General features: G+C 43.0%; 2 protein-coding genes across 3 annotated transcripts in view; one reads left to right on the forward strand and one right to left on the reverse strand.

The window, feature by feature from the left end:
• Positions 1–4,125: 4,125 nt before the first annotated feature.
• Positions 4,126–26,542, reverse strand: SPATA5L1 (spermatogenesis associated 5 like 1). 2 transcript variants are annotated; one of them, XM_053273040.1, is made up of 14 exons: positions 26,408–26,542; positions 24,124–25,250; positions 23,561–23,746; positions 22,387–22,542; positions 20,896–21,105; positions 19,767–19,994; positions 17,813–17,947; positions 16,809–16,934; positions 10,965–14,290; positions 8,794–8,930; positions 7,217–7,280; positions 6,840–6,925; positions 5,908–5,968; positions 4,126–4,579 (listed from the first exon to the last, which is right to left on the reverse strand). In XM_053273040.1, the coding sequence occupies exons 2-9, from the start codon at positions 25,192–25,194 to the stop codon at positions 14,150–14,152; spliced, it is 2,253 nt and encodes a 750-aa protein (XP_053129015.1). In that variant the 5' UTR covers positions 25,195–25,250; positions 26,408–26,542; the 3' UTR covers positions 4,126–4,579; positions 5,908–5,968; positions 6,840–6,925; positions 7,217–7,280; positions 8,794–8,930; positions 10,965–14,149. The 2 variants fall into 2 exon arrangements, with proteins under 2 accessions (XP_053129015.1, XP_053129017.1); XM_053273042.1 differs by having other exon boundaries at positions 26,110–26,507.
• ATP8B4 (ATPase phospholipid transporting 8B4 (putative)) overlaps positions 19,868–27,646 on the forward strand; it is a 103,732-nt gene continuing 95,953 nt past the window's right edge. The window contains 4 exon segments of the mRNA XM_053272501.1: positions 19,868–20,004; positions 20,610–20,663; positions 22,417–22,522; positions 23,378–23,614. The gene's annotated coding sequence lies outside the window, so the exon portion shown is untranslated.

Genomic DNA, 27,646 nt, shown 5'->3' on the forward strand with positions numbered 1-27,646 from the left:
TCTGCCTCTGGATTCCTGTTTGACTGCCTGGGCTCTTGGCTGGTTGGGCTGTGCTGTCCCTCACTGATCCAGCTGGGCCCTGGCAGTATTACTGGTAAAAATGCTAAATTTAACAATTCCAAATCCTTTCAGAAATTACTACGTCAGCTCTTTTTAAAAAAAAACAGCATAGAGAAAGAATTGATTTTTGACGTAAAAAATCAACGCTGGATAATGGTGCATTGTCGGGTCACATGGCCACATTGCTCTACTGGCTTTCAAGTTTTTTTTTTCTTTTTCAGAAAATGAGACTGGCACATGGAAGGGAGGTTCTGGTTCATGGAGAGCCAGCTGGATGCAGTGGTTAGTGTGTTTTGAATAGGACTAGGGAGAGGAGAAGTGGTTTTGTGGTTGCAAGCATGACCTGTCGCCTTAGCTAAGCAGGGTCCATCCCTGATCGTATATGAATGGGAGATTAGAAGTGTGAGAGCTGTAAGATATTCCCCTCAGGGGATGGAGCCACTCTGGCAAGAGCAGAAGGTTCCAAGTTCCCTCCCTGGCAGCATCTCCAAGAAAGGGCTGAGAGAGATTCCTGCCTGCAACCTCGGAGAAGCCACTGCCAGTCTGTGAAGACAATACTGAGCTAGATAGACCAATGGTCTGACTCCGTAAGTGGTCTGACTACGTACAAAGGCAGCCCCACGTAGAATGCATTACAGAAGTCAAGTTTGGAGGTTACTAACAAATGTACCACTGTTTTGAGGACACTGATCTCAAGAAACGGGCACAGCTGGCGTATCAGCCGAAGCTGATAGCACCCCTGGCCACCACCTCAACCTGAGAAACCAAGGAGAGACGTTGATCCAGAAGTACTCCCAGACTGCAAACCTGTTCCTTTTGGGGAAGTGTGACCCTGTCTAGAACAGGTAGATCAAAATAGTCTCTAGAGTTCTGACCCCGCACAATAAGTACCTCCGTCTTATCTGGATTCAGCTTCAGTTTATTCTCCCTCATCCAGCCCATTACTGTCTCCAGGCAGACATTTAGGGAGGATATGCCAACTCCTGAAGAAGTTGACATGGAGAAATAGATCTTGGTGTCATCAGCATACTGGTAACACCCAGCTCCAAATCCCCTGATGATCTCTCCCAGCGGTTTCATGTTGATGTTAAAAAGCATTATGGTTAAAATATAAAATGTACTGCATTACCAAATACATTCTACGACTGATGGGGTGCAATGTCCATTAAGTCAGTGCAATTTCATAAACAATTTCTCACCAAAGCATGTCTAAAGTTGGGTTGCAACTTCATCATCTTTCTGTTTATTTTAATAAAATAGTACTTAATGCCTCCCACAAAGGATTCCCAGTTTGGCTTACATCTAGTATGCTGCCACAATACGCATATGTGATCTTTACGTAAAAGGAAGGTGTGTTTCTCCTAAAGGAGTAGGAAGCGTCCCTTTTCAGTGACAACTAGACTGACTTGCTTGTCCATGTAAACTGGCTATATTATAGCAAGTGTCAGAAAATAGCTGTCAGCATGCTGGTGACAAGGGGTAATTCACATATGCATATTCATCATTTGCTGATGCATCACATGACCAGTTCAAACCTGCACCACATGACCTCTTGTGCATCTGAATGACCCACTAAAGATCGAAACGGCACAGACAGAACCCTAATCTCTGCATGCCACCTCCCACAATACATGCTCTTTGATGGAGTCAGTTTCATATATCGGACTGCAAGGTCTTGAATACTGAGTAATCTATATGCATGTGTGAGCTTACCCTAAGTTACCACCACATGACCTCTTGATAATTATCCAACAAAATCAAGCTCAGAGACTGTTCATAAATGTGAGAATGGTCTGGTAGACATACTTCTCAGAAATTAGGAAAGATTGCAGTTATCTACACCAGCAGTGTGCCTGAATTCTTCCGAGTCATTCTTGTTTATATATTTTTTAAAGTCTTCTTACTGCTACAGCTGCGCATGATAAAAACTGTAGCTCCAGCTCTCTTTACTAGATAAGTCATGTTTTAGGAAGAATGCTGGTCCACTGAAGCTACAGTATCTTCTGCTTCAGATTTGTAATTTTATTTAATGCCCACTTGTTCGGATAAGTAACACACAGCATGACACCAACTTATTTTGAGGTCAGAGGAAGTATCTTTTAGGGGAAGTCATTCTGACAAAGTACTTATGTGTTTAATTGTATAAAAACACAGGTACCAGGTGTGATGTCAAACACAGGGAAAGTATTAACTCCCTAGTCATGACCCCAGATCCAGGGTGCCCCATTTGGGGGATGAGTTAGGGTAGGAAGAACCTATGACCCAGACCCCAGGTGATCCCCTGCCACTGGGAACCCCTACACCCGTTGAACATGGGGAACCTGAGCCAGCACCTCCATAATATCCCAAGGACATGGCCCCACTGACACAGCCCTGCCTTGGTGTCCCTACTTGGAGAAGTCCCCTGAGGACCTACCACTCTTAGCAGAGGCCCACCAGCATTGCCAAGGCCGGTGCTTAAGAAACTGAACAAGACTTCTTTAAGAAACAGAGTTTCCTAGGGAAGGGGTGGGACCAATTCACTCTGCCTGGGTAGCAGCTATAAAAATGAGTCTGCTGGAGCAACATTCCTTCTGTGTTGTAGTGCCCATTTTTTGTTTCGCAGCTCAGCGCTGGCCAGAGTTTTGAGTCTTGTCCTCGGAGCTGTCCAAAGTCTGGTGCACTCTTGGATCCCTGGCAGTGTTCCCTCTAGCAGGGATTCCCATATGTTGTTGAAAACAGCTCCCAGAATCCCTGGCCAAAGACCCCTGCAGCTGGGGATGCTGGGAGCTGTAGTGAACATCTGAGAATCCCTGTTAGAGGGAACACGGATCCCTGCATTGACAGATGCCCTGATTCAGCTTGGAACAGGATGTTGCCTTTAGGGGGTGGAGAGCTGGTCTTGTAGTAGCAAGCATGAATTGCTCCCTTTGCTCAGGAGGGCTTGCCTTGGTTTGCATTTAGATGGGAGACTTACAGTAGTCAGCACTTGTAGATATTTCCCACTGGGGCTGATAGAGCATCTGCTTCCATGCAGAAGGTCCCAGGTTCAGTCCCTGGCATCACCAGCTAGGGCTGGGAAAGACTCCTGCCTGAAACCTTGTGGAGCTACTGCCGATCAGTGTAGACCAGACTTCCCCAACCTGCAGCCCTCCAGATGTTGCTGAACTACAATTCCCAGCATCCCTAGCCACAATTTATACTTGGTATAAGGCAGCTTCCTATGTTCTTTAGGAAGCTTGTTAAGACCACTCTCTTCTAGCAGACCTTTGACTTAGGGATGCTCAGCGTATGGTTTGTGGCCTTCTGGATCTTGGGTCTGATGTGTTGTGCAGGCTTTGTATGAGAGCTGGGATAGCAAATCACCTGGGATGTGAATTGTGAACCACAACATCATCTCTAGTTCAAGTATCAATTCTTATGCTAGGGATCATTAGGAAAGCAACTGAAAATAAAACCACTTTGTCAGGGCTGACAAAGACGCCTGTCTGTAACCTTGGAGAAGCCGCTGCCAGTCAGTGTAGACAATACTGAGCTAGCTGGACCAGTGGTCTCAGTATATGGCAGCTTCCTATGTTCTTAAGGACACAGCACATGCTCTACAGAATTTGCTGGTACAAAATGTGGTGATGGTCACAAGTTTAGATGGGGATGAGATAAATTCATGGAGGGCAAGTCTATCAATACCCACTTTGAATATCAGGTGCTGGAAGCAACAGCAGGTGGGGCATATGCCTTAATCTCCTGCTTGTGGACTTTCCTGGGATATCTGCTTGGGCCACTGTTGGAAAGATAGTCCTTTAGTCTGATTCAGCTTGGCTTTTATGTTCTTATGAGAGAATAAGATTGGTATATGGACATTGCAAAACTGAAAATGAAATATATAAACAAAGCCAGGCAGAAACAAATTGTTTTCTTCAGAAGAAGAAGTTAAATCTTTAAAGATTAGTATTGAGTTTCTTAAGCTATTTATTCTAGAATAGTTCAGTTGATTGAACTCAAGGATATAAAACATGAGGATTGCAGCCATTCAGGGATTGGCAGCTGCATATTGAACAGAAAGAAAATTCTGTTCAGTGTACCAACTTTCAATTTACACCATAAGTTTATTGAAAAATATAACAACATACATTACAGTCCTGTTTTGGACAAAAATAATTCAACTCTTTTGAAAGGTCACAGATGGATTAAGGCTTTTACATCCTGCTGGTCTATGAAGTGCTAAAAGTGGTGCTTCAAAGCAAACATGGTGGCTGAGAGTGAAGCCATCTCTTTAGGTCTGGACTGTGCAGATGGGTGTGGGGCAACATTGGAAGCAAACAGCAACGTCCTCACCCAGAGTACAAAAACTTGGAGGGAGACCCTAAAAATGTAGCAGAAGCATTTCCGCACACTGGTTTCGATAATCTAGTTTGTGCAGAAATGATTCCACTAGATTCATAGAGTGTTGTTTGGAGGAGTTGACAACAGATCACTTCATAACTTTTCGGATATTCTCCAGCTCTTCAATGGGCTTCCATTTCTGGTTGATTGACACAAGCTACCAGACATTTTGAGACAAAAGACAAAGCAAAATATTAAAAAAACAGACCCACCCAAACCAATCTGCTGTCCAGTAGCAGCCCTCCCACAAATATCAGTTGTTTTGTGCGCTTATGATTTTCATTATATTGAAAATTATATATTATTTTTACTAAATAAATCATGGTTACTTCCCATAACTATAAATTAGTTCCTATAACGAAGCCTAGTAATGTGTATATGAAACTATTGCCTGTTCTTCCCCTGTCTATCCCTGTCCCCATTTTCCTCTGCATCCTTTGTTGTCTCCTTTGTCTCAGATTTTAGACTGTAAGTTCTTGGGGCAGGGACCTTATTCTTTGAGAAGCAGCATGCCCATGGATAGTGCTATAAACATACGATGGTCATTATCTAAGCATGTCTAAGTCCCACTGGCTGACATCCAGGTGAAATTACTCCTGGGTAGTCCTACTGAATCAAGTAGTCCTTTAGAGTAACTCCTGAGTAGTACTACTGTGTAACTCAGCCTGGAGGTCAGCCACTGCTTTCAGTGGGAAAGAGCTAAGCACATGCTTCAAAGTGTTCATCTCTGGATGAATTGTGCCCTAAGTATATGCCTGCCCAGTCAACTGAATATAACTTTGGTCCTTTTTAAATAGAGAGATGGCTCTTAGATTTTAATATTTTTTTCCATCGAAAACAGTATAAACTTCTGATGAAAGCAAACCTTAATAAAACCCAAACAAAAAAAATGCTTCCAGTTGACTTTAACGTACTACTCTTGATTACTGCACAGGTTTATCCAGACCCCTTTCCTCAAGAATCCAGTTTCCCCCCTCTTTTGAATGCTACGTCAGGCTATGCTAGTTAATGACACATGGATTAGGCTTGGTTACTCTTTCTGTGACCAAACTTCCACTTGAAATAAACTGCAGAATTAATTCAGGAATGCAGGTGCACAAAATGGCTAAATGTGTCTGAGATATAAGATATTTATCTTAATGCTCATTATTTGTTTCACTTGTATCTCATCCTTCCTCCGAAGCACTAAGGGTGGTGTGCACTCTTCCCACCCACTTTCTCTAAGTCACAACAATCCTGCGAGGTAGCTTAGGCTGAGAAATAGTGATTGCTCAAAGTCACCCAGTAAGCTTCATGTCTGAGTGAAGCTTTGAATCCAGGGTCTAATCAGGCACTCTTAGGGCAATACTACACTGACTGACTCATATAGTATCTGAAAACTATATGACGTTTTCGTTTTATAGCACTTCTGGAAAAGTAAAACTGTCCAACCCATGTATTCTTAACTTTATAGACATGCCTTTGTTGGTTAAGTAAATTCATTACCTTCTGAGGCTCGGTAGGATTCACATTTTCCCATGGTTCTGGGTTGCCAGTCTTGTTAAAACTAAAAATGAAATGTTGGATTGTTATGGGCAACACAGATATAGGATTCTGGCTAAGCAGCATTATTAAAAAAAATTATTAGAGCCCAATCCTAAATATATTTAAGTAAGTCTCATGAATTGTAGTGGATCTTACTTCCAAGAAAGTAGATTTGGGTTATTAGCCAAAACATAATAAAGTGAGGAAAGTTGCATTACCATCTACTGCTCTTTGAGATGCTACAGAAAAATTTTGTAATGGTACGCTTTAACAGTCAAACACATGTTGTTGAGTCAATGTCAATATATTAATAAAATTATTTAAAGTGGATATGCAAAGGGGAAAATGAAAGCAGCACTTGGATATTAGTGACTGAATTTCCCCCCTATAATATGCATAGCTATGCTCGGTAAACCTTGGGTACAATATTAAGCATTTAAAAATCCCATCAATTTTAGTAGCACAGATTTAAGCACGTTTAGCTCTTCCCTTGAAATTGGTAGGACTTTCAAATGCTTAATTTTGATGAGTTTTTGTCTCTACTAATTTTCACTAAAACCTGCAAACTAAAATGAAATGTAAAACAGAAAATGCATCTAAATTCTAAGGTGTCCTTTTGAAACGCAATCTTTTTGATTTGCATTCAAAGATAATTTAAAATGCATTCAAATTTGAGTCTCCTTTGGGAAACACGTTGGTCATACTGCAAATCCTGTAATTTCCAACCATGCTGCCTTTACTCCAGGTAACCACTTTAATTCTAGATCTATACACCAGACCCCACAACAAAAGTAACTCCCTCTCCCCAACTCCTTTTCTAAAATTCACTATTTGTAAACGAATGAAATGAGCCTGGAACTGATATAATACAAAAAGTCTGGGAGCATACTTACATCACGTCACTTTTCTTTGTGGCATTATATAAAGCAAAGGTAGCCCCAAAGCCGGCCAAGCTCACAAATGCAACCAGAGGAATAAGCTGGAAGACACAAGGCTTTCCTTAGCAAAGGGTTGCTTTCTGGCAAAGCCCAGGAGGTGCATAAACAATGCATTCGATAAGCTCCTCTAAATAAAGGTCTGAATGATGAGGGTGGGTGAGGTGGGGACAGTCCTTCCCAAAGGTCTTGTTTCCCAACATCTTTATTCTCCTTGTTTGGGTGAGTGGACCATCTGACACAGTCTTGAGGATGCTCCTGTTCAGTGCCTGCAGGTGAAGGGATAGGAACCCTGACCCGATCCCTTCAGCTTCTGCCCTGTATGTAAAACTTACTTCTTTCTTCTTCATCATCAGCCGAAAGACTCCCATGTTCTCTATGGCAACAGCAGGTGCAGACCTGGGAGAAAAGCCAAGTTCCAGAGTTACTCTCAGTTGCATGGGTGGAAGCATCCTGGGTACCATTCGGGGCAGAGAGACACCCGCCCCTTGACATCTGCCATACCCCCCCCCTCCCCAGGATCCAGAATCCCCATGATACCGCCCCACCCCGCAACAACCACCTGGCTGTCAGGATCCGAACTGGAGCCCACTGGGAGGCAACTTCCCCTTTATATCTAAGCGCCGCTAACGCCCAAGGGCTGGATGTGTCCCAAGTCACGTAGTCCGGACGAGACACCCTGCGCAGAAACCGCACCAGGGACCCGCCGGTATCTCCCGCGGCGTGCAGGAGTGGGGCGCCCCCTGCTGGGCTCGCGCGATGCAGCAGCGTGCTGCAGACTGCCTCCTGCAAAGTGGGGAGGATAAAGGAGAGGACGGGTCCTACTCTGGTTGGGGTGGTCGATTCAACCAGGAGGAGTCGGGGACTGAGACCTGGTTAGGGAAGAGAGCCTTGGAAGTAGACCCTATTAGTCCTTGTTTGTTTGTTTGTTTATGTTGTTGTTGATCTATCACGCGTATAATGGGGATGGACCATAGCTCAGTGGTAGAGCATCCGCTCTGCATGCAGAAGGTCCCAGGGTTTAATAATCCCTGGCATCTGCAGCTAAGGCTGGGGGAGAGAGACTCCGATCCTGCCCGAAAGCTTGGAGAAGCTGCTGCCAGTCAGTGTAGGCATGCTAGATGACCCAGTGGTCTGACTCAATGGAAGACAGCACGCATCTTATCTGTCTAAACCACCCATGCCTTCCTTCCTGCCCACGGATGACTTAAAAAAAAAAGGTTAACCATTCCACACTTCTTGTTTTTGTTTTCAAAGCACTGTGGCTCTAGGTAAGCTTGGGGCAGCTGGTACGCGCTTAAAGGTGCATCATTATTAAGAACATGTCTGTACCATTTTTTAAACAAAAAACGTTCTCAAAGCAGCTTATGTAATAAAAGGTATAAGAAATTAGTTCTCTGTCCCCAAAGGGCTTACAATAAAAAAAGAAACACAAGAGATATTAGCAACAGCCACTAGGAAGGGACACTATGCTCCCCACCTCCTAAGTACAGAGTCGCCACTTTAAAAGAGTCCTCTTTGCCCAGTTAGCACACTTGAACTCTGTTACTTTTTATTTCCTGCCTTCTACCAGAGATTAATCTGAGGGAGCTATCTGTCAATCCAGGGGTTGATTTGAGCCTCGGTTTAAGCCTTAGAAAGAGCCTGTAATCATAACAGGTATCCTTGGCCATGTGCAGAGTGCCTTTCAATCTCCAAAGAACAAGAACAGCTAGAGTAGTGGTCATGCATCTGGAATTCAACAAGGGAAGGTCATCTAGGTGGTTTTTGTTCAGGGCTGGACCCCAAGACTTGGCTGCTGTCTATTTTGTTCATAACAAACCCCACCAGGAGATATTATTGTTGTTGTCTGAGGCTACTTCTGTTGATTTTCTGCACAGAAAGAGCTTTCATGTTTGCAAATGCACAATACCTGTGAGTAGCCTTAACTGCTTTTCTGCTGCTGTTTGCTTGTTTTGATGGTATCTTCTATATCCTAATTGTGATTTTGTAGTACTGTATCTTGTTTTGGAGGCCACTTTGGGATTTGAAAATGGAAAGGATAGAAACCTGGAGATAGATAGGTCAATGCACACTAATAATACATGCAGTGTATTAGGAACATTTTCCCTGTGGACAGTATGTATGAAGCCCAGCTATGATAGTTGTGACAATGAAAATTAGTTTTCCTACACAGATGCTCTTTCTATATATGAAAATAGCATCTGAAACAAACCTATGTTCTGGTAGTTTGTGGATATGTGGGCTGAGGGTGCCAGTTTTGGGATTACAGTTCCACCCCTGTCCAAAAGGAGCTATGAACAGGTTAGGAAAGGTTGTGCCCAATGTGCCGTTGAGTCAGTGTCAACTCCTGGCGACCACAGAGCATATGGTTTTCTTGGTAGAACACAGCAGTGGTTTACCATTGCATTCTTCCATGCAGTCTGAGATGATGCCTTTCAGCACCTTTGTATATCGCTGCTTTCGGATATGGGAGTTTCCCATATTCTAGGAAACACACCAATGGGGATTTAAACCAACAGCCTCCTGCTCTCTAGGCAGTCACTTCCCCGCTGCGCCATTAGAAAAGATGTTTTGGACAGGAGTGAGGCTTAGGAAACCACTATTATTTCTCTTTCAGAAACCATGTGGGACTCCCTGAAATGCACTTTGCCCTTTCCCTGCCCCAGGACATATTTTTTTCTAGTGCTGACTCTGACTGGATGTGGCCCAGGGCGTTGGGGGGCCTGCCGGCCTCTAATCTAGCCCAACCCCTAGCCACAAGGCTGCCAGCCCCATCTACCCACCAGCCCCAGGAAAGCCTGGAACAAATGGATGAGGAATACCACCGGCTGGCTTTTGAAAGCGGATGCTTGGTAGGCCGCTGTACCGAGCCGGACCTCTAGGTCCACCAAAGGTGGTCAGTGAGGCCTAGGCCCACGGCCCAGCCTTACTGCCCTCAATAGCAACTTCCTCAGTCATGTCTATTTCTACCTCCATCCCAGGTCAATCATTCCCTAGCATCCATTTTTTTTCCTCTCCTTGTGGCCCATTTTTCCATGCACCCTTCCCCCTGCTAACCTAGACTAAACCTGTCTTTCACCCCCCCATTTCCTCTCAGTTTCTCGCCTCCACTGCTCCTGCTTTTCGCTCCCACTAAGCGCCTTATTATTACCCTTTCCAAGAGCAGCAGAAGGGTAACACACGGAGGAGAGTTTCCCTCTTTCGCCCTTTGGCTGGCAGCCGGAGTGCGAGAAGAAAGGTGTCAGCAGGCTGGTTGGCGTGACAAGAAAGATGTCAGCTCAGCAGGCTGCTGGTTTGCTGCACAGTAGGCCTCTGGAGTCAGGGTGGAGAACTACAGAAGAAAACCCCCATAGAAAGTGGAGGGAGCGTTCAGCAGGGTGCAAACGAAGCCTGGCCTAAATGCACAAGCAACCTATCCAGTTGCTTTGGAGCAGTAATGGTCTTAGGGGCACAGAAGATGAGGAGGACCAGCAGCAAGGTGGAGGGACTCGATGACGACAGCAATGAATGCATCACTGGGAGACCTTCAAGGCCAAGTTGAAGATAGACCATTCTGGAGAGAATCTATCTATGTGGTCGCTAAGAGTCGGCACCGACTTGACAGCACTTAATCAATTGATCAATAGGCCACCTCCAGACTTGGAGAAGGTGCCGCTAAATACCAGTTGCAGGGGAGCAATGGCAGGAGAGGGGGCAAGCCCTCACCCCCTGTCTGCGGGCTTCTTGAAGGCATCTGGCGGGTCACTGTGTCTTATATCTTATGGTGAGCCAGCGTGGTGTAGTGGCTAGAGGGCTGGACTAGGACCGGGGAGACCTGAGTTCAAATCCCCATTCAGCCATGAGACTAGCTGGGTGACTCTGGGCCAGTCATTTCTCTCTCAGCCTAACCTACTTCACAGGGTTGTTGTGAGGAGAAACTGAAGTATGTAGTACACCGCTCTGGGCTCCTTGGAGGAAGAGCGGGATATAAAATGTAAAATAAAATAAAATATTGTACAGGGTTTACCACATAGCTGGAGACTACAGACAACCGCCTTTCCTAGAAATTATATATATATCCATCACATGTCCACCGGTTACCTGTTTCTGCATGGCCATCCAAAACTTGCTTGTATTAATAAGAGCCTCCCCATCTCTGACAACTTTTTAAAAGTTTTTAACGATGCCTCTGTTCACCCAGGCTTTTAATTATTTTTATTTATTTGATTTATATACCACCCTTCCTCCCACCCCCAAAAAGGCGGCTCAGGTTTACATCAAAATAAAACCAATTAAAATCAATTGTTAAAATCAAAACTATAAAAACAGTATTAAATATTGTTTTTGTATAAAATATTTAACAAAATATTGTTTTAATAGTTTTGACATGGTTTTAAAATATTAAAATAAATTTAAATTGTAATGTTAACTTTTTATTTTGTTAACTTCCAATCAGCATTGGGGCTGTGTGTTTTTAAAAAAACCCTTCCCCCCACCCCCCTGTCCTGAGGCAAAGGGCTTTGGCGCTGAGGGGATTTTTTGGGGACTGCATCATGAGAGGAAAGAGTTGCATCTCCCAGTGTAGTTCCAGTCACTCCCTCCTATAGCTCTGATTTACAATAAAGGAATTAAACAAATCATTCATTTAACATGACATGTAGTTTGGACCAAAATGGGAGGGAAGGGAGGCACCTCTCCACAGCAGAAATTTGGTTCACATTGTTTAATTCCTGTGAGCTGCACATCAATTTTTTGGCTGAAAAGTAGGACAAAAACATAAAGAAAGCTAGGATTTTAAAAATTGCTTATATTGAATCTCATTTGCCATTTTGTTGCCCATTCACATAGTTTAGAGCTTTTATTATTGTTTACACAGTCAGACAGGTGTTATTGGCTGGTTTGTTTTATCCAAACATAGAGTCCTTCCCAAGGACCTGGGATGGCTGAATTTTATCATCAATACTGTTGGTTATTATAGATATTGTCGCAAAATATAGGCTGTTCCCAGTAAAGTTGCTTTTTGTAATTGGCTGATGGTGATTTCTGTGGTCCCTCTGGTGTTGAGGTGCTCTTCAAGGTCTTTTGGAACTGCACCCAGGGCGCCAATTACCACCGGGATTATTTGGGTCTTTTTCTGCCACAGCCTTTCAATTTCAATTTGTAGATCATTGTATTTTGTTATTTTTTCTATTTCTTTTTCTTCTATTCTGCTATCCCCTGGTATTGCTATGTCAATTATTTTAACTTGTTTTTCTTTCTTCTCGACTACAGTTATATCTGGTGTATTGTGTGGCAGATGTTTGTCTGTTTGATTATTATTCAGTTTCTATACCACCCTTCCAAAAATGGCTCAGAGTGGTTTACACAGATAATTAATAAATAAGATGGCTCCCTGTACCCAAAGGGTTCACAATCTAAAAGAAAACAAGATAGACACCAGCAGCAGTCAGTGGAGGTACTGTGCTGGGGGTGAACAGGGCCAGTTACTTTCCCCCTGCTAAATAAAGAGAATCACCACGTTAAAAGGTGCCTCTTTGCCAAGTTTGCAGGGGAAACCAGGTTATTTTAGCAACCAGGTTGTTTTCAGCATCCTGAATAATCTGTCATCTGCCAATTTAGCTACCTCACTTCTTGATCCTGACTCCAAAGCATTTATGGATAATTTAAACAACACTGATCTAGACAGAGTCCACTGGGGGACCCTTCCATTTTACAATGCAAAAACTATCCATTTTCTCTTCATCTCTTCCTGTAATTTAACCAGTTGCTGATCCATAAGAGGAACGGCATGCAGGTTTACTGAGGAGGTTTACTTTTATGAAGGACTTTGTCATTTAAACAAAAACAAACACCAGATTACCACATCTTAGCTCTGAAAGTTCCAAAAGGCTGGTGGGGCCAGACTTCCCTTTTCAGATGTCATGCTGAACCTCCTTTAATGGGGCTTGTTTTCTATCTTAAAAAACCCAACAATTTTAGCTTTAATCCTACTATCCAGCAATTAACTGGCTCAGAAGTTAGGCCAACAAGACCATCTGTTCTGAAGTCCCATTTTAAAAATTGATGCCACATAAGCTACCATCCAATCCTCTACGGGGGAAGTCAACTTCAGAGAAGGCTGCATCTTTATTAGAAGATCAACATTTTCACATTTGAACCCATTATGAACTCCCTCTGGTTTATGTCCTGATAATTTGTAATCTGACAGGTCATAAAACTTGATCTCTCTTCATTTGGTTTTGTTCTTCAGATGCCTTCCCTAAATAAAGCAGTTCAGGCATGGAGGATGTGTCCAACATTTGGTCATCCACAACCAAAGAATTAATGTAGCTTCTGTGTGATATCCCTGTCTGCCTTCAGCAATCCTTTCACACCTGTCTTCTCTGACGACTGCCTTCCTGCTTCTACTATATTTAAATAAGTGTGTATTTGTTTAATGTTTTTAGCAATATGCTCTTCCCATTTGTGTTTGCTTGCCTTGGTCAACTCACATTTGTGTTGTCAGAATGTTTTCCACATTTGGCTAAGACTTCCACTTTTAAGAAGACTTGCCTTTTGTAGCTTCTTTGCTAGCCACGCTGGCATCCTCTTGGCTTCAGTAGAATCCTTCCTAATTTGTAGCACACATTTTATCTAAGCTTCAATTATAGCACTTTTAATAGCCTCTAAGCATCACAAGTCTTTTGGCTCTGCTTTTCAAATTCCTTTTAACAAACCCCTTCATCTTAAGTTTTCTCTTTGAAAATTCAATGTGACTGATGGGACTTTCTGGGCAACTGTCCATTTATATATCTCCTGAATTTGATATCACTGTGGCCATTGTTCCTAAGTGTGTTAACTGCACTTATATCTTGCATCAGCTCCTAGCTACCACTCAGAATTATGTCCAGGATCACCTCCCCTCTAGTCTGCTCCATGATTAACCATTCTAAGGCACAATTGTTATTGCATCTTGAAATATTGAGTGTATGTCTAAGAACAAGAGTGGAGCCACTATAGAAATGCATTCACACAGTTTTGAGCAGATGTCTTCTTCACTCCAGGACCAAAGGAAATTGGTTCCGTTTAGACTGTAGCAAAAATCAGTTGTATATAGTGCTGATTGGCTGGCACCCATGATGTCACCAAGAAACCACTTCCTGAAGCACAGATCCAAATTCCACTGTAGTCTGGACAGAACTCCTTGATACATCTTGTGTCGTCTTTGTTGTTCTCCCCTTACTTTACAGACCTCTAGAATTAATCACTAGAGTTTGTTACATGAATGTGTATTACAAGGATAATTTCTAGTTTCTAAACAACTTTTCATAGAAGTTCAACTCTTTGTGGGTTAATGATGGTTTTACGGTCTCTAGTGATTTTAGAAAATGTTTGTGTTTCACGGTTGTTGCTTCAATTCTATTCTCTTGTAATGCCAACAAAGCAGCCTGGAAGATGTGAAGGGGTGGAAAAAGAAACACGAATGAAACTCTTGGTCATAGTGGACTGTTGATGTAGCATATTTTAATTTCCTATATATTTTGAATACAAAAGTATTCAAGGCAGGTTACAATGGCAAACACAACATGACTTAGGTAAAATATATACTGCATATATAAAACCGCATACCTTAAACACCCAATATTAAACTAAAAGATAGACAGCAGATTAGAACAGCAGCAACAGTATTTAATCCTGGCTAATGGCACAGCTCTGAAAAATCATACTGAAATTAAAAAACACCCTTTGTTCACTATCTGTCTGAAAACATCGTTCACATAAACATGAAATGTCCAAGGTTTATGTTAGAAGTTGTGTAAATCTTAGGAGAGATTGTGTGTGGCTGGTTCTCATGACTGACAGCTGGGTAGGAGGAACATCCAGCCAGGTTCCAAGCCCTGTGCGTGCTCCTGAGAAACAGTCATGTGTCAGCAAAAATTGAGGTAGGAAAAGGGGGAAGTGATAGTCTGCTAGCCTTGATCTGGGACGGTTGGTGTGGGACATGCTTTTCCTCCACTCTCAATACAGAGCTGGGTACATGCAAGTGGAGAGGAGAGCTGGTCTTGTGGTAACAAGCATGACTTGTCCCTTAGCTAAGCAGGGTCTGCCCTGGTTGCATATGAATGGGAGACTAGAAATGTGAGCACTGAAAGAGATTCCCCTTTGGGGATGGGGCCGCTCTGGGAAGAGCATCTAAGTTCCAAGTTCCCTCCCCGGCAGCAACTCCAAGATAGGGCTGGGAGAGACTCCTGCCTGCAACCTTGGAGAAGCCGCTGCCAGTCTGTGAAGACAATACTGAGCTAGATAGACCAATGGTCTGACTCAGCATATGGCAGCTTCCTATGTATAAGTCTAAGGAGTCCTCAAACAAAGGCTCCTAGACATCACACGTCAAATGATCTAAATTTTGTTACAAATCAGTTTTTACCTTGGGAACCAAATTAAGCGGATTCCTTATGAGGAACTGGTATGCCTGTGTGGAGGTGGAGCATTGAGTCTATAGCTCATGTCTTATACTGTACTTCTTATCATGATTCTCATACTTCTCATATCGCTCCTTTATTGATTTTCCAGGCCGTTCAGATGAATTTTTTGTTTGCTTTCTTCTTGCTGATCATGATTCTAACATTACATATTGTGTAGCCAAATTTTGTGTGGTGGCTAATAGAATCAGGCAGACTGTAATACTTAATCGTTATACTTTAGGATGAATTGTTGTTAATGCTTAAAGTTTTATCTGACTACTTTGTATTGCTGGTCAGAGATCGAAATAAAACTGAACTGATGATGCAGGTTGGCTACTGTTTCCCTGCCCAGATAGAGGCAGACGGTCACTTCCCCCTCCTCCTCCCTTGATTTTTCCTGACACACAACCGTGTCTTGGGAGTGTGCATGGGGCTTGGAGCTCCTCCTACCTAGTTGTTGGCCATGAGAACCAGTCTGTGTGTCCGTAGCATAGTGATCAGAGTTGCTTTCTAGGACTGCAGAGGCCCACGTTCAAGTCTCCATGAAGCTCACTGGTAACTCTGGGCCAGTCACTATCCCCCAGTCCAACCTACCCCACAGGGCAGACTGGACCAAGGATAAAGTGTGGGTGGGCAGGAGAACCAGGCCTACCATCCCAAGTTCCTTGGTGGAAGGTAGAATCAAGAAGTTATAATTAAAATCATTATAGACCAGCATACCTCGTCTGCTGGAAGGATTGTAAAGACACGGGTCCCTTTCTCACAAGCAGTGAAAAAGGGCAAGAGGGTTAGTGAGGAGGAAGCCCTAAAGAACTTACCCCGCCCCACAGACGATCGACAGTGTCCTCTTCGGCAGGTAGATCACCCGTCCAGATGACTACTGGTAGCTTGATAGGCTGGGGTGCGTTTCCCTGCCCACCAGAGCTCCAATAATGCACCACATTATTGGAGCTCATTTTGGAGGGTGGCTGCCTAGGTGCTGCCAGGAATAGGTTCGATCCTGGTGGTGCATATGCGCACCAAAATCTGGGATGGGCTTCCTTAGCCTGGTTTTTGGTGCTTGTGTGAAGAGCTTCACCGGCTGCCATTCAATTACCCTTGAGTAGTCTTATTGAAATAGTCTTTGAGCAACTTTTGAACACTACTGAGTAACAGTCTGGATGTCAGCAAGTGTATCTGCCTCCTGATCTAGAAAGTTTGCTCGGAATAATTCATTCTTAATTTCTAGCAGGCATGAAATATTTACTTCAGTTTAGACTGAACCCGTAGGAAAACTACCATGTGATTATTTGCAATTCCAGATTCCATTTCTTCCTTTAGTGTCACAAATTTCCTTTTAAATTGCGATTTCACTTCAATATTGTTTGTTTAGCTATCTTTATATTGGAGTTTCTAAAACTTGACCACTCCGCTTACTAGAAAAAAGTTAAGCATTTCAGAAAGTTCTCTCATGCGTGCTTTAAATCCCTGAATAAGCCAACAGAAAGAGAGAGGGCCTTACCTCCTTACAGAGATTTTCAAGATCAGCTCCAGAGAAGAGATTAGCTTCAGCTGCTATAGCCTCTAAGGACACATCAGAATCTATTGGAATTTTCTCTGTGCAGATCTTCAGAACAGAAAGCTTTTCCTGGGGCAGAATGCAAAAGAAAGAGCCAGTGTTATTTGTGTATCTCTTTATAGGACACAACTGGCTTGATATCTTTGCTTCTTCATAGACTGTGGTTAGAAGAAGCCAGGATTTCTTGAGTCTGGACATAATGACAAATCCCAGTGGATTCTAACCCAGGGATGGAAACTGAAATTTCCTCCCTACTAACGCAAAATGTGGAAAGCAGGGCAGGGAGTGCATGAGCCTGAAGATTGTGAGAGTAATGCTAAGTCATGGTTTAAGCATGATTTAGCACAGAGGTTCCTAACAGGGGTACCAGTATGCTGGAGTTCATAAGCAGTCTTACTGAAATTAATGGGACAGGTTCACTTCAAGTGGAGCACCTTCAAAAGGTTTTTCAATATAAGTATAGCATCTCTCTCACTCAGAATCTCTGAGCTGAAGGTTTGCAACAGAAGGGGTATATTTGTTTAAAAGAGTTGGAAACAGTGTTCTCTCTAAAAGGGATTCCCAGATGTTGTTTGTTTATTTATTTAACACATTTGTATACCGCCCAAAATGCAAGTCTTTGGGCGGTTTAAAACAAAACAATAAAAACAACTGATAAAGAGATAAAAACATTTCTACAATTGAAATTTAAAATGTCAACTATTAAAAACAAAATTAAAACAATATTTAATTAAAAGCCTGAACAAAGGACACTGGCTTTTGCTTGGGGATTATGGGAGTTGTAGTCAACATCTGGGAATCCCTGTTAGAGGGAACACTGGTTGGGCACACTTGATTTTGCCAAACTCCAACCCCAGTGTCCATTCCAAACTCCAACCCCAGCCACTGTATGCTTAGAACTAAACATTTCATTAGTTTAAAGGTAAATGCATGGATTTAGGCCATACCTTCTGATCAGGAGGTGGAACATATATCATCTTGTCTAACCGCCCAGGACGCAACAACGCATCATCCAACATGTCTGGTCTATTTGTTGCAGCAACGACAACAACATCTTTGTTAAAAACCTCCTGAAGTTCCAGCTAGTAAGATGACACAAATTAAATGGCTAAATAATGTATTCATTCAATTTATTTCCTGCCTATCTTCCTGCAAAGCTGTAGGTGGCTTTAGTATACCAACATGCAGCAAGCATCCCAACAAGCTTGATGCGTCAGTAAACGAAGCAAAGAGCAAGTTACAAAACAGCTTATTCCATTGTGCCCAGTGCGACCAAAACATATAGTATGCCAGGAAGGTAAACAGGCAAGATATATCAGTATGAAAATCCAGGCTTGAAAGGATCTCTCCAGTAACCTATATAAATGCTGCTGTTTGTATCATAGCAGACTGTAGAGCAGTTTAATGGGTTCTTGCTTTGTTAGTTTCTATTAATGCTATAATTTATATTGTTGTACTATTATGAGCTGTCTCAAGCACTATTGCACTGGAGGGGTGGGGTATAAGTATTTTGAATGGATGAATAGAGCAAGCAAGCCTGTTTTTGTGAGGATGAGCTTTCATAGACCTCTTCTTGCAGTGTTTTGTATTTTAACTGATTTCATGTTGTTGGTGATGAGCTTATTTAATGCGAATTGCAACAAATATACAGAAACGCAAACACTTTTCAAAAGAAAAGAAAAAAACCTACTTTGCATCACAGGCAAGAGACGTAAACAAATTTACTGTTCTTTCACATTAGTAAATCTAAGATCATACTTTGCCCTGTTCTTCAGTGCTAAAAGTTGAATTTGGCCCCTGTGCTGGGATAGCAGAGCCATCAGGATTGGAGCGCTGATGCTGAAGTAGCACATAGTTCCATGCTAGATGTTTCTGTGGGAGGGTCTAAGCTGCATCCTAAGAACCATGCGAGCAAATCAGTCCACCTCTGCCCTACAAAGACATACTATTTAGCCATGGTTAGCTAAATGAAAACCATGGTTTTCCTTATTAACCTGGTTAAGATCCCATATGTACAGTGATACCATAATTTAGCTTGTCAAGATAAGCCTTGTCCTATATCCTTAGAAGGCATGCATAGGGAGACACCAGTAACACCTGCTTGTCACCTTGCAAACAGGCTGGAGAGGTGGAAAAATGGCCCAGTATGTGGCTATACTCTCTAGGAAGATAGCCTGCAGGTGCTCTACCAGTGGAGAAAAGACAATAAATCCCCCTGCCTCTCTGGTGCCAGCACTTTCTCTGAGCTTGCCAGGACACACAGGGCCAGGTGCACACTGACTCCCACAATTTGCAGTGTTGTAAATCCACTTGAAGCCACGGTTTCACATCCTGGTTTTCAGCTAATCCCAGACCAAATGATAGGTATTCAGAGGGAAAACAAACCATGGCTAAACAGCAGGCCTGTTCACATGATGCTAGTTAGGACAGAAGTCACATCCTACATAAGTTTGGGAGCTGTGTCTGCTCTGCAGACAGCAGCTGAGTCAGAGGGCATTTGGCCTACTCAGCAGCTGTATCCAGCTCTTCAATGAGGTAGGATGAAAAGCCCTCTGACCCAGCTGCTGCTTAGCAGCTGATCACTTCCTCCCGCTCCTACTTTGCTTTTCACTCACAGATGACCGGAAAACAGGAGTGCACACAGTTCCCAAACTTGGGTAGGATGCGACTCCTACCCCAATTAGGAACATGAGAACAGCCCTAATATGTCTGCATATTTTCTTAGAAGGGTTACAAGTGGCATGGCCACTTCTTGCTATGCTAAAAATGCTGTGGCAGCTGGTCTGGCATAAGATTCTGCTCATGTCACAAATGATTTAGCCGAGGATAGGATTAGCTGCCCATCCACAAAAGCAAATGATTAAGAAGACATACTTGCATCTCACTTATATGAACAGATACCTCTTTATCATTTTCAGTTTGTTCTTGACCTTCGCTTTCCAGCGCTGCTTTATTTCCTCTTCTCTCAGTTAACTTGAGCCCAACGCCATCCAATTCATTGAGAAGGACAGAAAGAACTCTCTCCTGGACACCATGGCTGGTTTTACTGATTGATCGGGATCCCAGGATAGAATCGATTTCATCCAGGAACACTATTGCCGGAGTATTGGCTCTTGCTTGGCGAAATACCTTGGGCCAGGTAAAAAGTGGGGGAATCAGGTCTCCATGTGGGTTATGTGGGGTTGCTGCTAGAGATCTTAGCTGGTTAGCAGTACAAGCCAGTTTTTTTTAGTTATAAGTGCATATGTTTGCATATTAAAATGATTATTTTGAGGAAAAGTACACTTTTTTGTTTTTAGAGGATACCTCTGTTTCACAGTAGGTAGAATCTTAAAAGAGGTATCTCCTCCTGAGTGAGAGAGAAGAGGAATGTCTCATGCAGTGGTGCTCCCTACCTGAAGTTTGCTGGAGGAATTGTATTTAAAATGGGATGCTTCCAGACTAAAGTGCTCCCGAGTAGCCATACTGAAATTAAGTAGTCCTAAAACTCTTAAGTAGTACCTATTGAGTAACTCAGTCTGCATGCTGCTCAGTGTTTTTAAAAAGCTGCTACTGAGTTGATTGGGGCACAGTTTTGGTCAATCATGAGGGTTTTTAAAAAATTTGTTAGCTGAAGCATTCAATTGATTAAACACTGCAACTCTACACTTTGTGTTTGCTCATTTTGTTCTGCATTTTCAATGAAGTCAATTTTCAAAGCTCAATGAATCTCATGCTTGTTTTATTTATTTATCAAACGTATAGGCCACCCAAAACTTCTGTCTCTGCCAGGGATTATAAACTCTCGCACACTAAAAGGTAAAGTGTGTGTGTGTGGGGGGGGGGGGGGGGAGATCTGGAAAATGTTTCAACAAAACAATTCAGCACCAGGTCACAAGATGAAGTTAACCTAGCAAGGCTTGACTGAAGTTACGATTTATAGACAGAGCAAGATTATAGCTTTTAAAAATGAAATTTAGGCATGACGGTATAGACAGACCTAGATTATAGTTTTTCCAAAGATGACAGATAAAAGGAACAAAAACCAAACCTGAGACAAAATCTTCTCTGAATCACCAACGTAAGGTGAGAAGAGGTCAGCTCCACTCACAGACAGAAAGGAGCAGTGGCAGCTTGTGGCTGCTGCTTTCACAAGTGTAGTTTTGGCACAGCCAGATGGTCCATACAAAAGGATACCTTTTGGACGGGCCAGGCCCATCCTAACAAAAGCCTCTGGGTATTTTATAGGCCACTCAATGCTCTGTGAAGACACACAGAAAAAAAAGCAGAAACTTCCATTCATTCTTAGGGTTATTGGATCATATATGCCAACACACTTTTGATTTACAGGTATTAGTCACTCCCAGTGAGAGCTGGTCTTGCTGTAGAGAGCATGAGGTGTCCCCTTTGCCAAACAGGGTTTGCCTTGGTTTGCATTTGGATGGGTGTCTGTGTGAGTGTATAATATTCCCTTTAGGGGATGGGGCCGTACATCATTGGTAGTGCATCTGTTTGTATGCAGAAGGTCCTAGGTTCACTCCTTGGCAGCTCCAGGTAGGGCTGAGAGAGACTCCTGCCTGGAGAACTGCTGTCTGTGTAGACCAGGCCTGCTCAACTTAGGCCCTGCCCCCAATGTTTTTGGACTACAATTCCCATAATCCCCAGCCACAGTGAAAAATATTTATTTATTTTTATTTACTCGATTTCTATACCGCCCTTCCAAAAATGGCTCAGGGCAGTTTACACAGAGAAATAATAAATAAGATGGATCCCTGTCCCCAAAGGGCTCACTATCTAAAAAGAAACACAAGACAGACAGTTAAAAGGTGCCTCTTTGCAAAGTCAGCAGGGATTATGAGAATTGTAGGCCAACATCTGCAGGAGGGCCGAAGTTGAGCAGCCCTGGCTGTAGACAATACTGAACTAGATGGACTAATGGTCTGACTTGGTATAAGGCATCTTCCTATGTTCCTCCCTGGTTCTCCACAGGCCACTTTCCAGAGAACTGCTTCTTGCTAAGCAAGCCACATTTCGGCTTGCGCCGTCTTTAGAGAGTCACTGAAACCTTAAATGTGCAAACTGCTTTGTAAATCTGGGAGAGGATTTCTTATAAATCTTTTTCAGGTGGTATAGGGTGGTAACTAGGGCTGTTGAACATCCTATGTTCAGGCAGGTGAATACATCCTCATGTTCTATCAATGAAAATTGTTCTCCTTATATTTTTTTTGCTAATACCCTGTCATAATCCCCAAGCCTATGATGCAATTAGGACATTTGAATAGGCTTTTAGATATTTTCTTAACAAAAGCAAGTCTGAAGTGAACAGACATGAAGTTGGGGTTGGGGTGGTCTGGTTTCCAGCTGTTGCTTGTGCATAGAATTCACTGGAGCAATGCCTCACAGGTCTAATAAGAACTTAGCTCTGAGCTCTTTTGAATAAAGGGAGGAATACAAATGTGGCAAATAACTGAATCAATTAAATGTTACACAATTTGAGAGCAACCTGAGTAGTTACCCCTTAAGAATCTGATCTGTACTCTACCTGTTTTAATTTCAATTTTACATCTTCAAGGCCACCAATGTGATCCCAGGAGACAGGCTTGAAGTCCGTCAGCCCAACTCCACTTCGAAAAGAGGAGGGTTGGATCTTTTTTGCAGCTTTGTAGAAATCTGACATGGTAATTGTGTTAATTGAATGCTGAAAAAATGCACAGGAAATAAAGCAGTTATTTATATAGTGCCACATATATGCTCTTACAAGGGTTCACAATTTAAAATCGATCCAAAGGCGACAACAGAGAAAGGGGAGGGAAGTAGAAGCAGGGACAAACTGGGAAAGCAAATGCAATCTTCTGGAGTCTTTTTTTTTTTTTTAAATGAAGTCTGGTTCAACAACATAAAAATACATAAATTGCAGCTACACATACCTAGGCTTATTTACAGTAGGGAATAGGAACTAGGACATTGGGCCAAAAGATTCATGGGAAAAGCGGCTTTTGAAGAGAAATATAAAGGAAGAAAAAGGGGTGGTGTCACAGAGGTGTTCTGGGAAGTGGTTCAAGGCATTGGGGCAGCAAAGGGCTCAGGATATCTCTGAATGACTGAGGGCAGGCCTTTGTATCTAGGAGCCAGCCAATGGAATCCTGGCAAGTTACTAGACTATATTTATGTATTTAGCATATTGATACACTGTCAAAATTCAAATCTCTAGGTGGTTTACTCAATAAGATAAACTTGGCTGAGAACATAGTGGAGGGGGAGGATAAATGGACTTCTCTTTATCCCCTTTACAAGTAAGACACTTGGAACAGAAACAGAGCTGCCTGGGACAAATACAAGTTTTATTAAATAACTCTACCTCTATCTGAGTCTAGGTGCCACAGTTAAACGTCTAGGCACCACAGCGCCTGGGATTTGTCAAGCCCTGACTGAGGGAACTATTGGCAGAGACATTTCAGGGTACAAGAGGAGAAAGGTGGGGGGAAGGCCATGAAGAGCTTTGAAAGCAAGGTTATTTATATTTATTTTTACAGTTATATCCCGCCCTTCCTCCAAGGCACCCAGAGCAGCAGACATGGCTGTTTCACACCTTGCTGCTTAAAGTGAAGTGCCAAGCAACAGCCCCCGAGCATCTGACTCAGAGCAGAACCATCTTGGTGAGAAAACAACAAGGCACAGGAAGGGACTGAAGCATGGCGTTTGGAATGGATTCTTACCGAACGGACGCGAAACACAGCCTGCAGAGCAGCCTCCCTGCAGAGTGCAGTAAGGTCAGCCCCAACATAGCCAGTTGTTATTTCTGCAAGCTCAAGCAAATTAATGTCACCCGACGTGGGCATGTTAGCAGTAATCAGCTGCAGAATTGATCTCCTCTGCTTCAGGGTTGGCGTCCCAATGATAACCTAAAACAAGCACAAGAAAATGGAAAAACTGAGGTATGTCAGTGTATATGAACAACTCACAATCACTTGTTTAACCCCAGGCGAGTCAGGGCTTAATTTGAACAAGGTCTCAGCCATAGATCCTGTTTTGAGTGCCAAGAATAAATGCCAGAAGATTTGGACTTAAAAACAATGTGTCTCTTAAGCAAAGCTTAAGTAATAGGTATTCTCACAAGAACTACATTTGCCATCATCCTTTGAGAGAAGTCATAGCTCTGACTGAAACCAGTAGCAGATGTCTCAAGGTTCCTGCTAAATAGGTTCCACATCTTACTGCTCAAAGTGGAACACCAAACAGTCAAAAGCAAGAAATTGAGGTGGGGGGGAGTTATAATTACCTCACGGTCAATTCTTCCTGGCCGCCTCAGTGCAGAGTCTAGGGCATCAGGTCTGTTGGTCGCCGCTATGATCACCATTTTGTTTTCTCTATCAATGTCATCTAGAAGAGTTAACAACTGAGCCACCAGCCGATTTTCAGGAGTGTTACTTGAACCTCCTCGCTTAGGGCACAATGAATCGATCTCATCAATGAAGAGAACTGTTGGTCCTTCACTGGCCATCTCTCTTGCTTCTTCAAACACTCGTCGCAAGTTCTCCTCACTTTCGCCAGGTCTCGAACCGTATATAACAGGGCCATTGATGCAAAGCAAGCACGCACCTACTTCCCTGGCGATGGCTTTTACCAGAAGAGTCTTGCCCACGCCTGGAGGCCCCACCAAAAGCACTCCTCTGGGGACAGAAAGGCCTAGCTTCTGGAAGGTTTTTGGAAAGCGTAAAGATAGGTCAACAATCTCTTTCAAGGAGTTGCTGATGTCTTCCATTCCAGCCACCAGAATACTTGCACTATCATCTATCAAATGGTTATACCAGTCCAGTGTGACTACCTCTTGAATGGTTATAGTGGTTTTGAAGGTGACCAAGCCAGCTTCTTCTGTGGCTGGGTCCATGGACAATATTTCAACACACGCCACTGGGTTACACAGAACGGAGGTGAACGAAACAACATGATGAAGGGAAACACAAGCACTTTTTAGTAGCTCTTTGACCACTTCCTGCAAAACGGCTTCTGGCATGGATTTTTTCAGGGTGCGGTTTTTAAGGACCACTTTGACTGTCACTTTTCTTAGCTTGTGGCATGCCAGGAGCTTCAAGTCATCAACTCTTACAGTAAGATTGCATAGTTGGTTGGCCCTTACCTCTCGGGTTCTACATTTGAGATCAAGCTGCAAGTATCCATCAGCCAAGTCATGCCTGGGCCAGGCAGTGCACAAGCAGCTGCCAGCAGGCAGAACAATCTTAATTGGGGAGCCCAGCGTGGCACCCAGTGAGGAGAAAGTGGCAGGGCCCAGTCTGCACCTCTGTGTGCCTTCATCTTTTGGATCCTGGAGGAGGAGCTGTAACAGAGCCATCTTCAGAACTGGTCATGGAGGCACAGGGTGTACGAGTCCTATGGATGAGCGTTTTCCTTTACAGTTGAAAACAAAAGAAAGGAGTGTCATTTATTTAACAGCAGCGGTGACATTTCAGTTCAGGGGGCAAAGATACATCAGTATGTGAGGGAGGATTCACAGCAAAGTTCAAAGGCCTGTGGTGGCAAGCATGAATGGTCCCCTTTGCTAAGCAGGGTCCACCCTGGTTTACATATGAATGGGAAACTACATGTGTGAGCCTTGTAATATATTCCCCTTAGGCGATGGGGCCGCTCTGGGAAGAGCACCTGCTCACTATGGGGCTCACCAATTCCTATACAGACACTCACACAGATTAAGCAGCTACACCGCCATCTCTCTAACTTCTCTTCATTCCTGAGGAACAACAGTTCCTCCTATCCACTGCTGCGGATGCTACATGCAAACCCCTCCAAGATATCCAAGGCTACTTTTTACATAATATTTTCTCTACTACTTTACAAATGTGCATTGGTGTCATCAGTTTGCAAAGAACACTTAAGGGTTGTCTATTCTGGCAGGTGAATATCGGTTGGGAAAGCATAACTGGAAGCAAGTTTCCAACAAATGCATACCTAGCAGAAGAGACAATGGCATGGTCTTCACCTGCATAAAAATGCACTAGTATTTTTCTACATGCTGTGTATGTGTACACATCCTTAAGGACAACATGATGCATGCCAGGGCCCTCAGCTCCAGAATTTCCTTTGTCTAAGCACTCTGCTCTGAAACCAGGACAAGATGCCAGAGACTAGTCTTTGAATATATTGTGAGAAGCACTTCCTAGGCAGGTGTAGCACACTTTTTTCTTACTATGAATAACTGTAAGTCCCCACGACTTGAGACTACAGGTCAGAGGGCACAGCATTCAGGTACCTTTCTCATTAGAAATTTAACTTCTGCTCAACTCAGCCAGCAAGTCCATGAGGAGAAAGCAGAGTGCCCTGTTTTCCAAAGGAAATACGCCCCCCAAAGAAATCTCAAAGGCAGAAAGATCAAGAAGACCGACTGAAAGGAAACCGGGCACAGAATAGCAGATATTCCAAAGCACATACAACTCAGCCACTGTGATCAACAGTTCTCAAATTGGTTTCTAACCACATTTATCAACCTTTCTCCCCGCTACATCTCCCAAGTCCCTTCCCGTCATGGTGTTTCCCCCCCCAAGACCCACTCAAACTTATCCAAATATCATCCAAGCAGCAGGAACATGAAGCTAAATTGTCTCCTTCCTTGCAAGCAGCCAGGGGAAAAACCCAACGTGCTTCTCTGCAAGAAGGGCTAGTCTGCAGAGCAATGCACCCATTGGCTAGCAGTCCCGCCAATCAGCCCAAAGGGTTGATTGCATAGACTTTGATTGAGTCATTTTACTTCTGCTGCCCAATCGGGAGCGAGAGTTGAGTAGAGGCGATAATAGTTGGCTCACCGGAGAAGGGAGGTTGGTAGGAGGAAAGAGGAAGCGGTTTCTGATTGGACATCGTCCTGAGATGGGTGGAGCACAATTGCAAATAGAAAGCTAGTTTGTGTGTGTGTGTGTGAAATTAAATACCTTAAACTGCATGGTTGAAGTGGTGCTGTGATAACAGCGACAGAGTTGACTGTAAAACGATGTATAAATGGAAAATACTGTAGCAACAGCAAATATTAACAGTACTAATTAATAATGACAAAAGGGGCAGTTAATAGGGAGAGTGGATGAGTTAAAACTAAACTGTAAAGCAATTTGTAAACTGAAAGTACAACAGAGAAATAATAGTGATTGTGATTGTGATAATAATGACAGAGTGGATAGGCTGTTAATAGGGATGGCTAATAAGAATTAATAAGGCAAGTGAATGAGTTGACTATAAAGCTATTTGTGAAAAGAAAGTGTTATAGAAACAGTAGCAATTCATAACATTATTATTCATAATGGCAGAATGGACTGGCTTATCAAAGCTGCTGTGCTGCTTATCAGTGCTAATGCTTATCTTGGCATTGATCAAAATATAATCTTCTCTTGCACACATGCAGGGTAAACAGGATTGGATTAGTTAGGGGATGGAAAGAGAGAGAATTAAAAGTTTATTCTATTCACATGGTGCTTCCAGAAACAGCAGCAAGTGGTTAGGGCATGGGCAATTGGAGAGCATGAGACTATGGCAATTCCACTTTCCATATGCTTCATGTTGACACAGTACATTTCCTATTAAGTTGTTTGCAAGTGGCAAAAGTGATCTAGATTGTGACTAAAAGTTGTAGCACATCATAAACACTGATGAATAATTCGAATCCTTTTTGTGAAGGGGACATTAGCTCCAGTTTCTACTCCTGCAAAAAGAAACAACTCGAATTTAATTATGTACTTGTTGATTGAATACATATCCTCATTAGTGTTCTCAGGGTAGTTCACAGAGTTTAAAAATCAATTAAT

The sequence above is a fragment of the Hemicordylus capensis genome, chromosome 10, assembly GCF_027244095.1.
Source record: "Hemicordylus capensis ecotype Gifberg chromosome 10, rHemCap1.1.pri, whole genome shotgun sequence".
NCBI lineage: Eukaryota > Metazoa > Chordata > Lepidosauria > Squamata > Cordylidae > Hemicordylus > Hemicordylus capensis.